General features: G+C 31.0%; 1 protein-coding gene across 1 annotated transcript in view; it reads right to left on the reverse strand.

Annotated features, from left to right (window-relative positions):
* LOC143245643 (uncharacterized) overlaps positions 1–16,961 on the reverse strand; it is a 39,992-nt gene that overhangs the window by 2,431 nt on the left and 20,600 nt on the right. Inside the window, exons 9-14 of the mRNA XM_076491992.1 lie at positions 13,338–13,516; positions 12,788–12,920; positions 12,188–12,255; positions 7,328–7,534; positions 2,527–2,641; positions 729–821 (exon numbers count right to left, since the gene is read on the reverse strand). Coding sequence (XP_076348107.1) covers positions 729–821; positions 2,527–2,641; positions 7,328–7,534; positions 12,188–12,255; positions 12,788–12,920; positions 13,338–13,516 — 795 coding nt within the window. The remainder of the gene's footprint in view (positions 1–728; positions 822–2,526; positions 2,642–7,327; positions 7,535–12,187; positions 12,256–12,787; positions 12,921–13,337; positions 13,517–16,961) is intronic.

A 16,961-nucleotide genomic window follows, 5' to 3' on the forward strand; every position in this document is an offset into this window, starting at 1 on the left:
TTTTAATTAACGAATAGTGGATTGACCGTAATTGACATAACGCCCCCACGGCTGGGAAGCGATGACGGTATATTATACAACTCCCAACTACTTCTCTATTATTTCATTACTCTGCACCAACTTTTAGTTCAAATTGTTTGTTTTTTTTGTATGTCTAGTTAATACTGACGTACTGGTTATTTTCAAATGTTATTTCAAGATGTACGTTACATTTTGATTTTTGTTTCAGAACAAAGCTTTGTTGAGTTATCTTTTGTGTCCATGGGGGGAATCAAAAGTTGGAATTTAGCACTGGTGTCTGAAAATCTACCACTATACCAATGGAGGAAAGTGGCATGTTGGTTGTGTGAAATGCATGTGTTGAATAGTGTAATATTTGATACTGAGGTTTAAGTGTTTTAGACTTCAGAAAAACGTGGTTAAACTCGAGCACATAAGTATATATATATATATATTACGAATGTTTTGTTGAATATAATTTATTATTTACTCAAATTACCTTTACAAGTGGTCATCACAAAACCTGATTAGAATGTGTAGGTTAATATACTTATCAACCCTACTGAAAGCTAAGACTTTAGCACCTATAAGTGCGATATCCAATTCTGAGGATGAAATTTGATGTAAGAAGAAATTCGATGGCACTTCACACTTATTTGCTTTTATTCAGCGTTTGATCTTTAAATTACAAGAATGCATAAAAAAGCATATAAATCAGAAAAACTTACTTTTGCAGTTGGGGTAACCCATCCTTGATACAGAGTTCTCGGAAAAAACATCATCTCCAATAACTTGCTCCAGTCTTAATATGCCACCATCTTCTTGAGTGATGTAACATGGTAACCCATTATCAAGAAAACACATCCACTGATAGAACATAGTTGTATTTCTTTACTGGGATCATAAAATATGACCCATTCAAACAAAATGGCTGTTTATAACCAATTGTCAGAAATTTAATTCTCGTACTCGTCACCAGTTGTATTTCTTTGGTTCTAATAACAATGGATGATCGCCCATCAAAAATTTTTCCTTTCATCAATAACTAGAATAACAAATGAAGGTAAACATAATATTACCATTAAAACCTTGTTTACTTCTCTTTATGTTATCATATTCCGGTCAAAGTTTCTACCTTCCTGTCCACTAAACAACATACACTGTTCAGACAGTCAGTTTTTATATTTATTGTTGGTCCCATTAACGACAACAACAAAAAAACCCTTTACAAACAACCACATGCAATAAAATGACTGTTACTTCCTATATAGATGATTCATTCATCTCGACTTCTACCAATACTATTTTTTGACCTGCATCCTGCTATCCTTCCTATAAACCTCTTTCATCTTTGTTTATTATTCTTGATATAAGTGTTTAAAAATAATCACCCCTCAAGGTAATGGTTTAAATATCAATTTGGAATATTTATGAAAGTTTAAAATATGAGGAAATAATTAGCATTATATAAACATTTTTTGTATATCATCTAATTACAAAGATCAGAAAAAAACATTTCTGTTGGTTCTTCTGTATTTTCATTCACAACCCCTAAAGCACCTTCAAGTTGAATAAATCCTAATTTTCTCTTTAGAAACACGAATTTCTATACTTATGTAACAGTTTGGTGATGGATCTAACCTATAAAGCAAACTTTACACAAAAGTTATGTGATATATACAGTATTATTTATATAGTATATCATATAGTAATGTAAGAACAAAGTGGAGTTGTATAACAGCTTGGTGATAATCTAACCTATAAAACAGATATTACACAAGTCCACAAATTCTTACATAACTATATAAGTTATACAGTGTATACCACATAATTTCAGGCTTGTGTAGCATCTGTTTTATAGATTGGATTACCACCAAGCTGTTACACAAGTCCACATAGTAATATTATATTCATTGCAGTTATTATCTGTGCCAACATATGTCACATTCATAGCTGTTATCTAAACTAAATTTCACAAAGATATTAATTATGTGATTGTTCATGGTTTTGTCGCAAAACATTTTCGTATTTACTTAATGTTTAGATCACATTGCACGATCTTTATTGCAAGAAATGAAATAGTTTCAAAATGTGTTGAGAATTTGTATTGCTATTTTAAACCTATAAAAATAGAAATGATAGTTTTACTTCTCAGTAAAAGTTAATTAAATATACAAGTTGATAAGATAACCAGGTTGATCTACATCACCCTCTGGTGGTTTGTTTGTGAACTACCTTCATATTCATTATGTCAACGGCCCCTCTGTTGTTCTTCTTCATGGAACTACTACGTAACTCCTAGCAATGGGCGCTGTGATGTTACTTTATGGATGCAATCGCCCTCTGCTGCCTAGTATGCAACATGTATGTAATGCTCAGTGACATCTTTCAGACACAAGGTTACCAGGATAACCACTAATATTAATAATAATAAACATCAATTTAAATATATATAAAAATAATTATTGAAGAAAACTGAATATTTTACACTTCAACAATTAGTTACTACACAGAATATCACGTTACCTGCAACATCTAATTCGTAAAATTTATTTCTCTTCATATCATATCTTGGTATTCTCAAAAGTGGTGCACTGATGGTTTGCAGAGAGAAGTCGCTGCTGTTCACATGCCAGTAAAACTGAAATATACATCTCTTGTGAGAAAGTGTGATAGATAAAAAGGTAAGATACTATTAACCAGATAAACCGAATAAGAACAGCCACAATTGATTTAACATTAGCTACATCATTTTTCAATAAAGTTTTTAACAACGTACAGTTGCATATCAACTTTTAGTATTAACATCCCGAATAGGTTGTGGCAAAGAGAATAATTATGAATCATAATTCCAGAAATGCAATCAATAAAATCCAGTTACAAGTACAAAAGGAAACAACAAGTAGTGAAGAAAAAAGGATCAAATAGGATTAATAAGTAAGTAAAATATAGTAAAGATGTGAAACATCTAAAAACTTCAAAATTTCAATTGTTTATTTCTCAAAAAGCAGGACATTAGCAAACATTTCTTTAGAACCTCAGGGTTGTGAAAATGTTCATCTTGTTTCATACAATAATGAACAGTTGAAGAGTCCAAACATCACAGAAAATGTTCTTGTAAAACTTACAAATGTAAAACACAGATTTAAATAAAATCTTTGTTGTATCACCCACTTTCCTCTAGTTTCTTTTAGATGGTATAATTATTTTTGTAATTGAGTATAATGACATTTAAAAAAACACCAAAAACGTGGAGAACAGAAGGTTGTTACAAATGGAGTTCAGTCAAACTGGATCAATGTAACAAGTGGGAAACCTCAGGGCTCAGTTTTGGAACTTTTTTCTGTTTTTTTTTTAAATTTACATCAATGATATAGATAAAAACGTAGTCAATAAATTACTTAAATTTGTAAATGTTATTAAGATCTCAGGTGCTGCTGGCTGTAAAAAGGATGGTGTTAATTTACAAAAAAATTCACATAATTTGGTGAGTTGGGCAAATCAATGGCAGATTGGTTTTAATTATAATAAGTGTAATATAATGCATGTGGGTTACCACAATTTTAATATAATATGAACGGGGATAACTTCATCAATGTCTTGAATGAAAGGAACCTTAGTGTAATGATTAATCAGTCTCTTCAGCTAACATACAAGCTGTGTGCTGATGCTAGTGGTAGAGCAAATAGTATTTTAGATTGTATCTACAGAAATATTGAATACGAACTTGGAGGTTATAATTTCATTGCATGGATCACTGGTTAGGCCAAATTTAGAGTATTGTGTTCTGTTTTGGATCTTTTTCCTCTCATTGAATTGTCTGAAGGGTTCAGAGGAGGGTTACAAGAACAGTGCCTGGGATAGAGTAATTATCATATCAGGAGAGACGAAGATCTATTAAATTATTTTTTATTGGGAAATATAATAGTTATAGGGGATCTGATTGAAGTGTTTAAAATTGTAAAGGTAACTGATAGTGTTCATGTATCATGTTTTATCATATATAACAGTGAGAACAGTAGAGCTATGGGAAACAAATATCAATTTTACCTGGGCATCTTCAGCTGAGACAGTTTCATTTTTCTAACAGAATTGGTTGTACTCAGATGTTGTAGAGGCAGTAAATTTAACTGATTTTAAGAAAACCTGATATGAATATGAATGATAAAGACTGACTTGAAGTTTTTAAACTTTATTGACAGATTTAGTTTATTTTAGAGGATGGAACAGTGAAGATGGACTAATGAGTTACATGTCATCTGAAAACATTATGTTAAGTCTATAACTAACTCAAACTATACTTTGTGCACTTTGTCAGCAAAAAAAAAGCCAAGAACATTCTATACACAATGAAATATTATGATACAATAACACTCAATTAAAATAATGACAAAAGCTTAAAAGGTTCTAGTAACATGATGTAATAATACAACAATTTGTTCTTCACAATAACTGATATATGTAAGATTTTCTTCATAAACAGTTATGTTATAAAACTTGAAATAAAATATTGCTTCGATAAATAACTAAATTTAACACTTGTGCTATACTTAGATTTAAAAAGTATTTTATATCTAACAGGAAACAATCAAGAGATTCAAACACAGTATTTTATTCTTGTGATAAAATATGGAGTCTATGTTTTGATGTTTTATGGTAAAAGAGAAATAGGAATTAGAGGTATTTGTTTGTGACATCACAAACTGTTCAACAGAAGATTGTATTTTGAATATTGAAAATTTAAGCAGTCTCACAACATTGCTTTGTTTTGTACTGACTATAAAAGTACTGATTTAAGAACATTTGGAAACTCATATTCGAAAGATAATGGAAGTCGTCACAATGCAGCTGGTGTAATTTATTTATTGACTTTTTAAATTTCAAATATTTCATGAATAACTAACGCTGTTTTAATATAAGAAGATTTATTTCTTACTGCTTTGCACAGCTCATGTTCATTCAATGAATAGTTATACAGGATATGTTAGTACACAAATTTCCCTGATAATGACTTAGAACAGTACTGATTACTGAAAACATTTGTCATTGTTGAAACGCTTCCTGGTGAGACAGCAGAATTTCTACAAACTTACATTACGAAAATCAGGTGCTTAATTCCCTTGATGGACATAGTAGATAGCCTGATATGGCTTTACTGTATAAATACACACATGTAGTCTTTAAAAATTAAAAATATGTGCATTTAACTTTGAATAAAAACATGATAAAGAAATGTTGTGCATTTTAATTATTCAATTCTAAATACAAAATACTGTGTCTAAAGTATGACAAAGCAAATACTTATCATAACAAATATTAAGCCACATTATATTTGCTTAGGGTTAAAAACAATTTTAATAAAAACAAATAATATCAAAAACAAGTTATATTTATAATATTACCATTCTCCTGTCAAGATCGAGTAATTAACATCTGTTGTTTATTGTGTTAGTGCTAATCAGAAAAACTGAAGTAGACATATTCATGAAAACACAATAAATTTCTCTAAATTAGTAAAACTACAGTTCCTCTTCAATACACAATAATATATAAATTCAGTTTTTCCGGTGAACACCAACTATGTTTGACTTGAAAATAAGAATTGAGAGACAGCTTGAACACATGATGAATAAAACTTGACTGTAAATATACAATGTGTCCACACAGTTATTTTCTAAAAAAGTGGACCCGTCATCAGCGAATGTTCAATATTAATTCGGGTGAACATCATTTTCTCTACTGATAACTGTTTTTTAACCAAACATGCTCGCACTTTCAGCTATGAGGGCATTATAATGTTATCATCAATCTCACTATTCGTTGGTTAAAGAGTAGCCCAAGAGTTGGTGGTGGGTGGTGATGACTAGCTGCTTTCCCTCTGGTTTTACACTGCAAAGTTAGGGATGGCTACCGCGGATAGCCCTTGTGTAGCTTTGCGCAAAATTCAAAAATAAACAAACTGTATTTTTTCTTCACTTTCATTAATATGGAAATGTTAACTTCAACATAATTATATTTTTCATCTCTAACTTCCCTTTAACCCTTAAACAGTGGAAATGTTGTAAGTTGCATCAACAACTGATGATGGCTGCCATTTAAGGGTTTAAAGTTTGCTTTGGGAAACTTTAAAATACATCCCAACAATTTTGTTATCAATAAATTATTACATCAAAACAGTGTTTTTTAGTAGAATGTGCTTTGATGGTGTATCATCACCTTTTCATGTATGTACAACAAAAATAAATAAGATAGTATCAAAAATTTATTTTTTCTGATCAAATCGAATGGTTTTATTTATCGTACATACAGCACTCGTATCATTAAATTAACTCTGAATGAGACTGAATATTGATTGGGATGGTAATGGCGTGGTATGAAGTAACAAATAGTAGAGATACTTTGTAAACCTGATGATGACTGAAGAAGATCAAAACTTTGTTCGCTCCTCCATATAAAATTTTTATCAACCCAAACCAGCTGTTTTTAAATATGTAGAATTCTTGAATATTTTTACCAAAAACAAGAATGAAAAACATAATTATCGTATTTTCCAGCGTCAGAGACGCTATTTAGACTTATTTTGGGGGAAAATATCAATTTATATTATATAATATTAAATATATTTATTTACTTGTTATTTAATACTAACTAAGTAACTTGTACATTTCATTCTGGGTCATATAGAGGGTCAAAACGCTTCCTCTAGCTTAGATTTAGGTCAAGGAGCAAGCGTTTCGATAATAGACAGTAATCCAAACCCCTATATAACCCAGAATTATAAGTTACTTAGTGTTAAATAACAAATAAATAAATAAGAACAGGTCACGGTACATATGGTGCTGTAATATCGGCATTCTTTTTAACTCCTCAGGTTTAGAATACCGTTATTACTGGTAATAACACAGATATTCTAGTGGTAATATAAGATACACACTTTCAAAAAGAGATATAATAAGCATATAGCTCACAAAAAACGAAAAGTGGGCAAGAGGATTTATGTGCCATACGTCACTAAACAATCCACAAAACATCTTGGTAAGATTGATGGAAGTGTTGCAAAATAAGTGATAAGTGATAACACAATTTGCTGTTGGCTAAACACAAACTATGTACGTATTACAATAGATCTTTAAAACATTATGTTAGGCATATCTACCCAAGTAGATCCATATAATTACTCTCGTGCATGACAGTTCAATCAAACCTTCTATACAGTTCTCTAAATGTGAACTATTCTGTAAATGTAAAAACAAAATATTCTTATGTATATAAAACATATTGAAATATTTTCTGTATATGTTCTAAATATAAAGACTGTATAACTTACTGAAATGAGAAATACATCTTCATCACATTGATCTATTTCTGCTGTGTATATATTATCCTGAGAGGGATCAGCTTCCACCAAACCTGCTATTGAAACAGCTAACTGGTGTAAATTCTTCCGAACCACAGTATGGTAGTAGATGTCGCTCATGACACCCAAGACATTCTCACCAAACACAGAAAACACATATTGAACTTCTGGTTGAAGCTGTAAGTTATGGTGAAACATATACACATATGTGAGTGTCTGTACCTTTCTTGCAACAAAAAAAGAATTCATCACATTATAAGAACACATTCATCTTTCTAACTACCGTAAATGACTGTTATAAATCAGTTACTCATCTTACAATGTTTACACAATTAACACTCCACAGAAAATTGTTATACATAATATTTACAATATGAAAAGGTTCCCACTTTCAGGTAGTAAATTTTACAATTATAATTGTGAATTTCTATCATTTTATTTGTAGATTAATTAAATAGACAATGGTATGACTAACTTATGGGTGTAAAATAAAACACGTGAATGAATAGCCAATCAGAAAACCTTGAGGTGACACCAATGAATTGATAACAAGATTCTATAAACCTCTTGGAAACAAGATAAATAGTGATGTCTAGAGGATTTACTTTAGTCAAATAACATTTATATTGTCTCATATCTCTAATATTTAGTTGACAAGATGTCTGTACGACACTAGTATCCTGTAGTAACAGATTAGTAAGTGACAGTTTGAGCACATATATTATCCAATGGTGACAACACTGGGAACATGAAATACCACAATCACTTAAGCTACAGAGAATTCTCAGCCCTCTGTCATACATACTTTTTTGTGAACGACATCACTTTTCTGAAATTAGTATCTACATATGCATCACAGTGTGTGTGGGATGTAGCCATTAGTTGTGACATCAATATTGTATTCACCTTTTAAGTCACATTATTTCATACCATGTAGCACTTAATGCCAACAAGATAAAAAAGAAAAACATTTTATAGAAAAGTTAATGTAAACCAAAAACAGCTACCAAAAGTTAAACTTAAAATAATGAGCATATTACCCTTGCAAAGAAAATTAACAAAATTAACCCCAATGCTTATCTGAAACATAATTATTGGAGGTTAATTGAAGGAAAACTTAAGGTATTTCAACCTAACACCTATTAATGATATTCAAAAATCTGTATTGCATGTTAGTAGTTAATGAGAATGTTGTGTAGTACTCACCAACTGAATTTCTCTGGCAACAGGAGAGGGGGAAATGAATAGGTAGTGGTGGTGTTGTCTTAGACACAGAGATGATGAACTTATAGTTAAACGTAGTGCCACCAGAGGGCACACTACTAGGATGCCATGAGGATGTCATCATACAGTATAGGAGTGGGCAACTTATTTTTCATAGTGGCCAAATTACCAAATTTGTGATAAAAAATAAATGATGGAAAAAGTTGATTTCTACAATTGTAACTAGCTCGAGTTTAGGCTGTGGAGTTACCCACCACTGATATAGAGTTTAGGCTGTGGAGTTACCCACCACTGATATAGGATCTCAAAACATCATTTGTGTCGATATTATATAACAAGGTATTAATTTAATGAAACACATATTGCAATGTTTTCAACGTGCATCATTTTAACAAGGTAAATTGTTTATTTCATAAACTTTTTCAACAATCTGTAACTTTATGTATAAGACATATTACTAATTCATTAGTTTTAAAGTTGTTACTTGTATATTTAATCATACTTTTGATGTAGATAGACCTTCATAGTGTTACTATCTCATTTAAGAAACAGATATACATGTAAGTTAAACAATCTGCTATTTTAAACATATCAACTTTTCTTACATCCACTTTACAAAGGTTTGGCAGTGTTTTTATTTGTGAATGATGTTATATCACATGATATATAGCATGATGGTTATATATGCTTACATGGATGCTGTAGATAATTTTAGACAAGAAAATTTAAAGGTTTAGCTAGAAAACTATCAGGTTGCTAGGTCCAGTGTATCATATCTAGGATATATTGTGGGAAGTAGACTGGTAGAATCAGGTCCAACAGAAGTCACTGTTATCCAAAAAGTTACAAAAACTTATGTAAGGACATGTTAATTCTAAAGGGGAACTACTAAAGTTTCATACACAATTCGTTTAAAAGTAATTGTCTCACTGTCAGATTTAAAATGAACCCAAAATAGTTGATTGGACAGAAGAGAGTCAACATACTTTTGAAATGATTAAAATTTGATTTGTTTAAAACCAATCCAACATCACACAAGTCTTAGTGAACCAAATATTGTGCAAGTTAATGCACTACTCAGAGTAGTTCTAGCCCTGTTAAGCAAAAATGAGATAGAAAAAGCAATAGCTTATGGCAACATAATGTTTCAATTCCAGGAGACGAGGTTCTCTACTACTGAGAAAGGAAGACTAGGTTTAGTGTGAGTGTTTAATACTTTCATTCCCAGTGTATGAGCTACATATATGTACGATTAAAACAAAATTTCTTGTGAGAAATATAACTTTATAAGAATAACAATGATGACTTACATCATTGAGAATTAGTGCTGTATTATTGTAAACTACAAGTTTTGTACAAAAGAGGATCTGAAATTACTAATACAAGTGCTGTGTCACGTTGAACTATGATATAATATACAGTCTGGCATGAACTGATAGATTTGAGACTGAAGTAAGTGAAAAGAAGATTTGAACCAGGGTAAGAACTGGTTACTATTTACCTCAAAGTAAATACATGTCTGTATCATGTTAGGATAAACTTGTATATTTTAATCTACTTTATACTTACTTATAAGGTTCTACCATTTAACAAAAGTTTAAAAGTGTAATTTAATAAAACAGTTTTGTGTAAAAACCTCAGAAACAAAAAATTTAACAAGTTTACATCAACTGAACCTCCAGAATAGGTTTAACCCTGTACTAGTCTTCTGTACAACGTTTCATAGTCTCTCTGCTGGGGTCTTAATTATCATATAAACATATTCAGATGATAAAAAACCATTATTCTGGAAATAAAACACTAACACTCAAATTATTTTATTTTATTAATCAATAAATGACCACTGAATATCACAGCTTGTTTCTTTCTTCACCACTTGAACTATGTGTAACAATACAATACGAACTAGCTGAATACTGAAACTACTGAAAACAAAAAAACACCTTGCTTCTATCATCAGCACCGATGTTTACAAAACACTTTAGGTCCATGAAGACAACGGAAAACTTAACCAAGGTTAAAGTATTATCAAATAGAAGAAAATCAAGGAATAGAAGAACAGATTCAAAGAAACAGCGAAGAGATGTTCTGAAGTTACTATTAAATTATGAGAGAAATATGGATATCACAGGACCTTGAAACTAACTGATCAAAGAAAAGCCATACGAAAGGTAAGGGTCCAACTCTGTTTAGATAATAGTCTAAAGGACAAATACAAAGCATATTATAAAGAAGTAAAAATGTCAAGCAAAACTTGTTGTAAAGAAAACTGATTGAAACAGAAGAAAAAGGAAGGTGGGAGAAACATAACTGTCCAAGATAAAGACGTGAATATAATTAAATTGGAAGAAGAAACTATACAACAACTGGTTGAATATTTTAAAGACTCGCATATTTTGTTTGTAACTAACCACAAAGCTACACAAAGGTCTGTTTGTGCTCTGTCTACCATGGGAATGAAAACCATAAGTTTTAGCAGTTCAAGGACATATCACTGTAGCACTAAGGGGGCTAAAGACTTATTGAATTAGCAAAACGTTGTTAAGGAAAAGTGTTGTTGCCAATAATAAGGACAATGGTGTAAGTATACACACTGATAAAATATCAGGTGATAAAACAGTGAAAGCTATTCAAAAACTGAAGAACAACAACTATGCAATATCAATAAGGAGGTGAAAAGGGAATTTGTGATTACAAGAAACCCACTTGAAGTAAAAATGTATTCTCAGGACGGCTGGTATGGGTATGAAAACTTTCATCAAAATAAAGGTTTAATCCCCACACCAGCCGTCTTGAGAATACATGGTGGAAAGGGATTATCAAAGGTTTTTTAATGCAGTATGGAGGAAAAACTTATGTCATAAGACCAGAATATAGATTGTATTGTCCATGAAGGAAGATGTAAATAATTGTTATAATTAAAGAGAAATTACATGGTTACTGAATAAAGTTCTCATTTCTGTCCTACTAGTACAAATAAAAACTATTACTCATCAGAAACTATGATAAAAGCAGTTTGAATTCAGAGCTGGTAGAACTATGAAAGATTATATTTTCATACTTTATGCAATTATTGAGAATTCTATTGAATTTCAGAAACACGTTTACATAAATTTGATTGATTTTGAAAAGTCAATAAACAGCACAACCCCAAAAGAGATGTGGATAATTGTTAGGAAATACCAAATAAAAAATGTAATGAAGGTAATCTGCCAGGAAACAAAATGTATGGTGAAACTCTCAGATGGACTAACAGGCAGTTTTAAGTCAACCGTGGTGTACGAAGAATGAGTATCATCATTCTTTTTTATTATGCTATCTGACCATGTAATGAAGCAGATAGAAACTAAAGAATGTAGAATAAAGCTGAGGAATAATACATTATTGGATCTGGACTTTTCTGAAAAATGTTGCTATTATGGATAAAACTGAAGAAAAACTGCAAGAATCCATAAAGAATTTAAAATAGAAGGTTGTTCTTTAAAATAATGTATATTTTATCCTTAAATGTTCAATTACTGTGTCCCATGTATAGGAGTATTCACAGTATAACACCTACAATTATTCTCCGAAGGATCTGAAAGGATTTAAATAAGATTGTCTTACCATTTCCACAGGAATGTCCACAACGTTTCTCTTGTAGTTCAGTATGTCATGAAAGACTGATAAATTCACTGAAATATGAAACCAAACATTTAATTATAAACATATAAAAGTGTTTCTCTTCAAAAACAAGATTTTATGTACCTTAAGTTTGAAAACATACTTATTGACTCTTACTTATTAGCAAAAGTATAAACTGTTAAAGACAAGTACTTACAACAGTTACTTCCTCTATACGTAGGCCTAATCCTTTTTGCAAAATAGTAATTAAAGAACTGAAACAGTTTGTTTTTCTTCATAAACTGCATTAAAAATATGACAGTTTATTACCATATCGATTTAATATGAATCATGTGCAATTCAATGACAAACAAAGACAAATAAAAGTTTACCAAAAAGTATGCTTTAATAGAGCTAGTATTTCAATCATTTTAAAATAGCTATTTATTCCTTTTGAAGTATAGACTTATTCAGCACATTAAATCCTATGAAAAATAAAAATAAGCATATGAAGATTTAAAATGACAATATCTGAAAGTCCATGATAAATTTATGAGCCATTTCTTTCTACCTTAAAAGAACAATGGTAATTAAAACACATACCTGCTGGACTGGACGTTACAGACCAAGAATATTTCAGTCCAAATGCTCCTCCACCTATAATCTGTGAAACTCGTAACTGAAACACTCCTGTACAAACTTGTTGAGGTCCTTGTAAGAGGAATGTTGGTTTTATCTGAAAATTTAAATTATACTTCTCTTTCTGAAACTGTGGCTTACAGAGATTACTGTTTTACTGCTTTTTAATTGTAAAACATTTAGGGATTTTTTACTTCATAATTTCTTTTATTGCGATTGTTTCTGTGTTCTCCAGTGGCACAGTGGTAGGTCTTTGGACTTGCAACACTTTTTAACTGATGTAACTACGAGTTAACAAACTGGGTTTCAAACTACACACAGTTACCACAGCACAGAGAGCTTTGTTCTTAATATCAAACAAATAGATCCTGATGCTACTGTTTACCAACTTAAACTTTGTATGCCACTATTCACTCAATTTACACGAGTAAGCTCATAATAAGTGACTATCATAAAATTACTTCCTAGTAGATTAAGTCACAGTGAAAATCCATCAGCATGAAATATAAATTACCTTTCTTTGAGGAAGCTTTATGTTAACTATTCCTTCTATTTCATCACCAATATGGTTCGGAGGACAGAAAGTTCGAATTCCATTGTGACGGGCAAAAATCAGTGTCATATTTAGACTTAGCTTTACAGTAGATTGGAGATAAAAAGTCAGAATATTGAAAGAGTTCCAACATAAAGAGTCTGAAGTGGAAATAATTAAACATATAATTAAATTGGACGAAAAATAATTTAATACATTAAAGAAGCAAATATAAAGTGAAGTCTGCAATAAATCTTATTTAGACACCACATATATCTACTTTAAATTGCCATAGACAATAGTAATATATTGTACATGACAAATAATTTATACTTTTTGTATATTCTATACCTATATATCATTTTTAACAGATCAAAATGACTCACAGCAGTATTCATTTAATAAGTCTCAGTTTAAACATAACATAACATTATTGTTCATCTCAATAACAGATTAATCATTCAATCTCAAAAAAGTAGCTTAATTCTGTGGTGTTCAAACTAAGGTCAAAGGTCAGATAAATATACTTAGCCTCTTATTATTAACTCAAGAGACAAAATAAAAACACGAATTGACAATGCTACTAAAATATAAATGAGATGGTCAGTTTTATATTTATCATAAAGTACTTGAAAATTCATACATACCAACAGTGTTAACAAAGCTGTTTTCACAGAGGAAGGTATAAAAACTTTGAAAAAATCATAAAAGTTCAGAAAATGGATTAGTGGTGATGATTTTTGTAAAAGTAAATATTCAAATTGAGAACGTTTTTCACCAGCAGCTGTAGTAACTGTAAACATGACATTCTTTTGACACAGATAACAAAAACAGAAGTCCTCAGGCATGTTTAGGATTAAACAAACTTAAAAAGGAACCCCCTTATATTATATAATGATCAAGACTAGAAGTAAAATAGTCAAGACCAGTTTAAATGCATGCAGGTAAGGCATGACCCAGTCATGGAAGATGTGGCAAGTATTGCACAGAATGCAGACTATATTATTTTCTTTGATTGTATTGGAAAATTCCTAAACAATGGAATTAGAAGGTCCTAATCTTGTTATCAGAACATTTAAAACATCCATTTAACCTATTTATAGCTTACATGGAAAGCCAGATAACTTTTTGCAGTTCTGAAATGTATACTTGAAAGCGACAATAAATTTTATTTAGACAGTTAAAATTTGAGGCTTAGCACAATTACACCTCCAAGAAAGAGAGTTCATGCAAGTCACAAACTCTGCTATTCTTATTTAAAAGAAATGATGAATGGACTTTGGATACGCGATGTTGCTTCCAATAAAAGGAAAAGCTATTGTTAAAATTTCCAAAAAAATCAAAAAAGAAAAGAGATGAGAAAAGCTTAACAGTTCAAATAAATATAAGTATAGAAAATAAAAGATAAAATATAATGTTCTATTGAAAATATTCTGTTATTTATTAAAGGAATTCTAGAGGTTATATAGATGAAATGTCAAAACTTTAAAATCAAGATGTTTTATTCTTTTGCATAAAAATTACTTTTCATGCAAGCTCAGTAAATACTTCATAAATACAAAGAAAAAAAACTCAGTAAAATGTTTTATTTTATTGTACAACAAGCCTGTAATATGTTTACTAAATGCTTGTCAAATTTCATTAATACACTGCTGGCCAAAATCTTAAAGTCAATGAGCACAAAGAAAAAATTTGCATTTTGCGTTGTTAGACTCAGCCACTTATTTAAGTACAGTTTCGAAAGATGAAAATAGTAAAAGGGAAAATAAAAATAAACTTTTTTAGCATTTCATAGGGAAAATGTGACAGTATTTCTTGTAACATTCTCAAACCCAAGTGGATCTGATTAAGAAAACAAACAAAATACTCACAGTTGTTTTGGTTTAAATTCTCCTTCCCATGAGGAAATAGAGATACCTAAGGGTGCTCAGAAAGATACTTTATCTTTGCCCCACTCTTGATTTGAGAATTTGATTTAGCGACTTGGAGAAAAAAAATCAATACATGAAGTAAGACGAGATCATCCTGATGGTAATGACATTAGAGTCATGATCATGAACAGGTGAAAAAAATGAAAAACCGATATACTGACACCGAGCACCCGCTATACGTGAATATCACAAAATCAACAACAGATAAATGACTTAGGGTCTTTCAGTGCAGCTGGGATCTATAAATCCAATACCACAATTTTGATGTGGGGAAACGGGAGAACCCCGAGAAAACCCACTTTCACTGGCTGGTGCCAATAATCCAGTTAGTGCCTGTTTAGTCGACTTAAGGAAGGAGGAGGGTCTGGATGATAGCTCAGATGGAAGTAAGGGACTATTTCCCTAAGACATCTTGCATCTTTGATCAGCGAGAAAGGGTTAAAAGGGGGTGGAAAGATCAAGCATATGGACGCTCTTCTCCTTTATACAATACCGTATCACTATGTGCAGCATTTGAATCGGTTTATGATTGGGATCTAACACTCATACATGAAAATACATTCAAAGGATTATATCATTGATTAAACAGTAAGCCATAGAACATTGTTATATATTTGGATAAACTGCATATAATGGAATCTGAAAGAAATCCAAAGTTACATCTAGTAATATTTTTAAATGCACAAAATTCTCATTCCACAAAAGTGATTTGGCTAGAGCTCCTTGTAACTAGTACAAATTATCGTTTGTCACTGAAGACTCTTGAAACATTGCATGACACTAAATAGATAAACAGTGTTGAGGAAAACTTTCATCAAAACTTCACACCTAAGCCTTTTTAATTGCACCTTTTTGCTCTATAATGCCACAGTCACAATACAAGCAGGGGATTGTTTAAACAAATTTCAAAAGATAGTCACGAATCGACAAATGCTATAATATTAAAATAAATTGCCACATCAGATCTGGTCTGTCTGTCCTCAGATGAAATAAACGTCTGGGATCACTTGGGATCTGTAAAACTCAGATTAGATAAAAATGGAAATATAGGACAATCAGTTAATCAGTAAAGGCTTATCAGAACTTATTGAAATAACATGGTGGGCAGTCTGTTGTCAATATTATCTTGAAAGGCTTCTTCTAAACTAAAAAACGGATGTCTCTCATCACCAAATCTTTTGTTATTATGTTTACTAGTTTCCTAATTTAGTACCAATAGGCCAGACTATAGTCAGCTACTCAACACCACTCACAATCAAGCCTTCAGCTATTCTTTTACTAACAAACAATAGGATTGATTGTCACATAATAATACCTCTGCAGCTGGAATGAAGTGCACATTTGGTGAAGGGAGTCAAAACTACAACTCGCAAATTGCTGGTTTGGTGCTCATTGCAACCAAGCTATTATATGTATGTATAGTTTATAACACTAATATAATTGGCTGCAGAAATGTTTTATTTCTAATATAACATTCATTCGAAAATATTCAACAAATATAGGTTTTATTACACGTCATTTAAATGCAACTTCTCAGTTTTTTGATAATCCACAAGTTTTATGAGGTAAAAGTTAAAATAAACTTGTATTTTAAGTGAATAAATATTTAAATCTTTTTCCTGAAAGGTGTTAGTGAAAATTCCAACATAGGCTTACTAAAAACTAACTAACGTAA

This window comes from Tachypleus tridentatus, chromosome 2, assembly GCF_004210375.1.
Source record: "Tachypleus tridentatus isolate NWPU-2018 chromosome 2, ASM421037v1, whole genome shotgun sequence".
In the NCBI taxonomy this organism is placed as follows: Eukaryota; Metazoa; Arthropoda; class Merostomata; order Xiphosura; family Limulidae; genus Tachypleus; species Tachypleus tridentatus.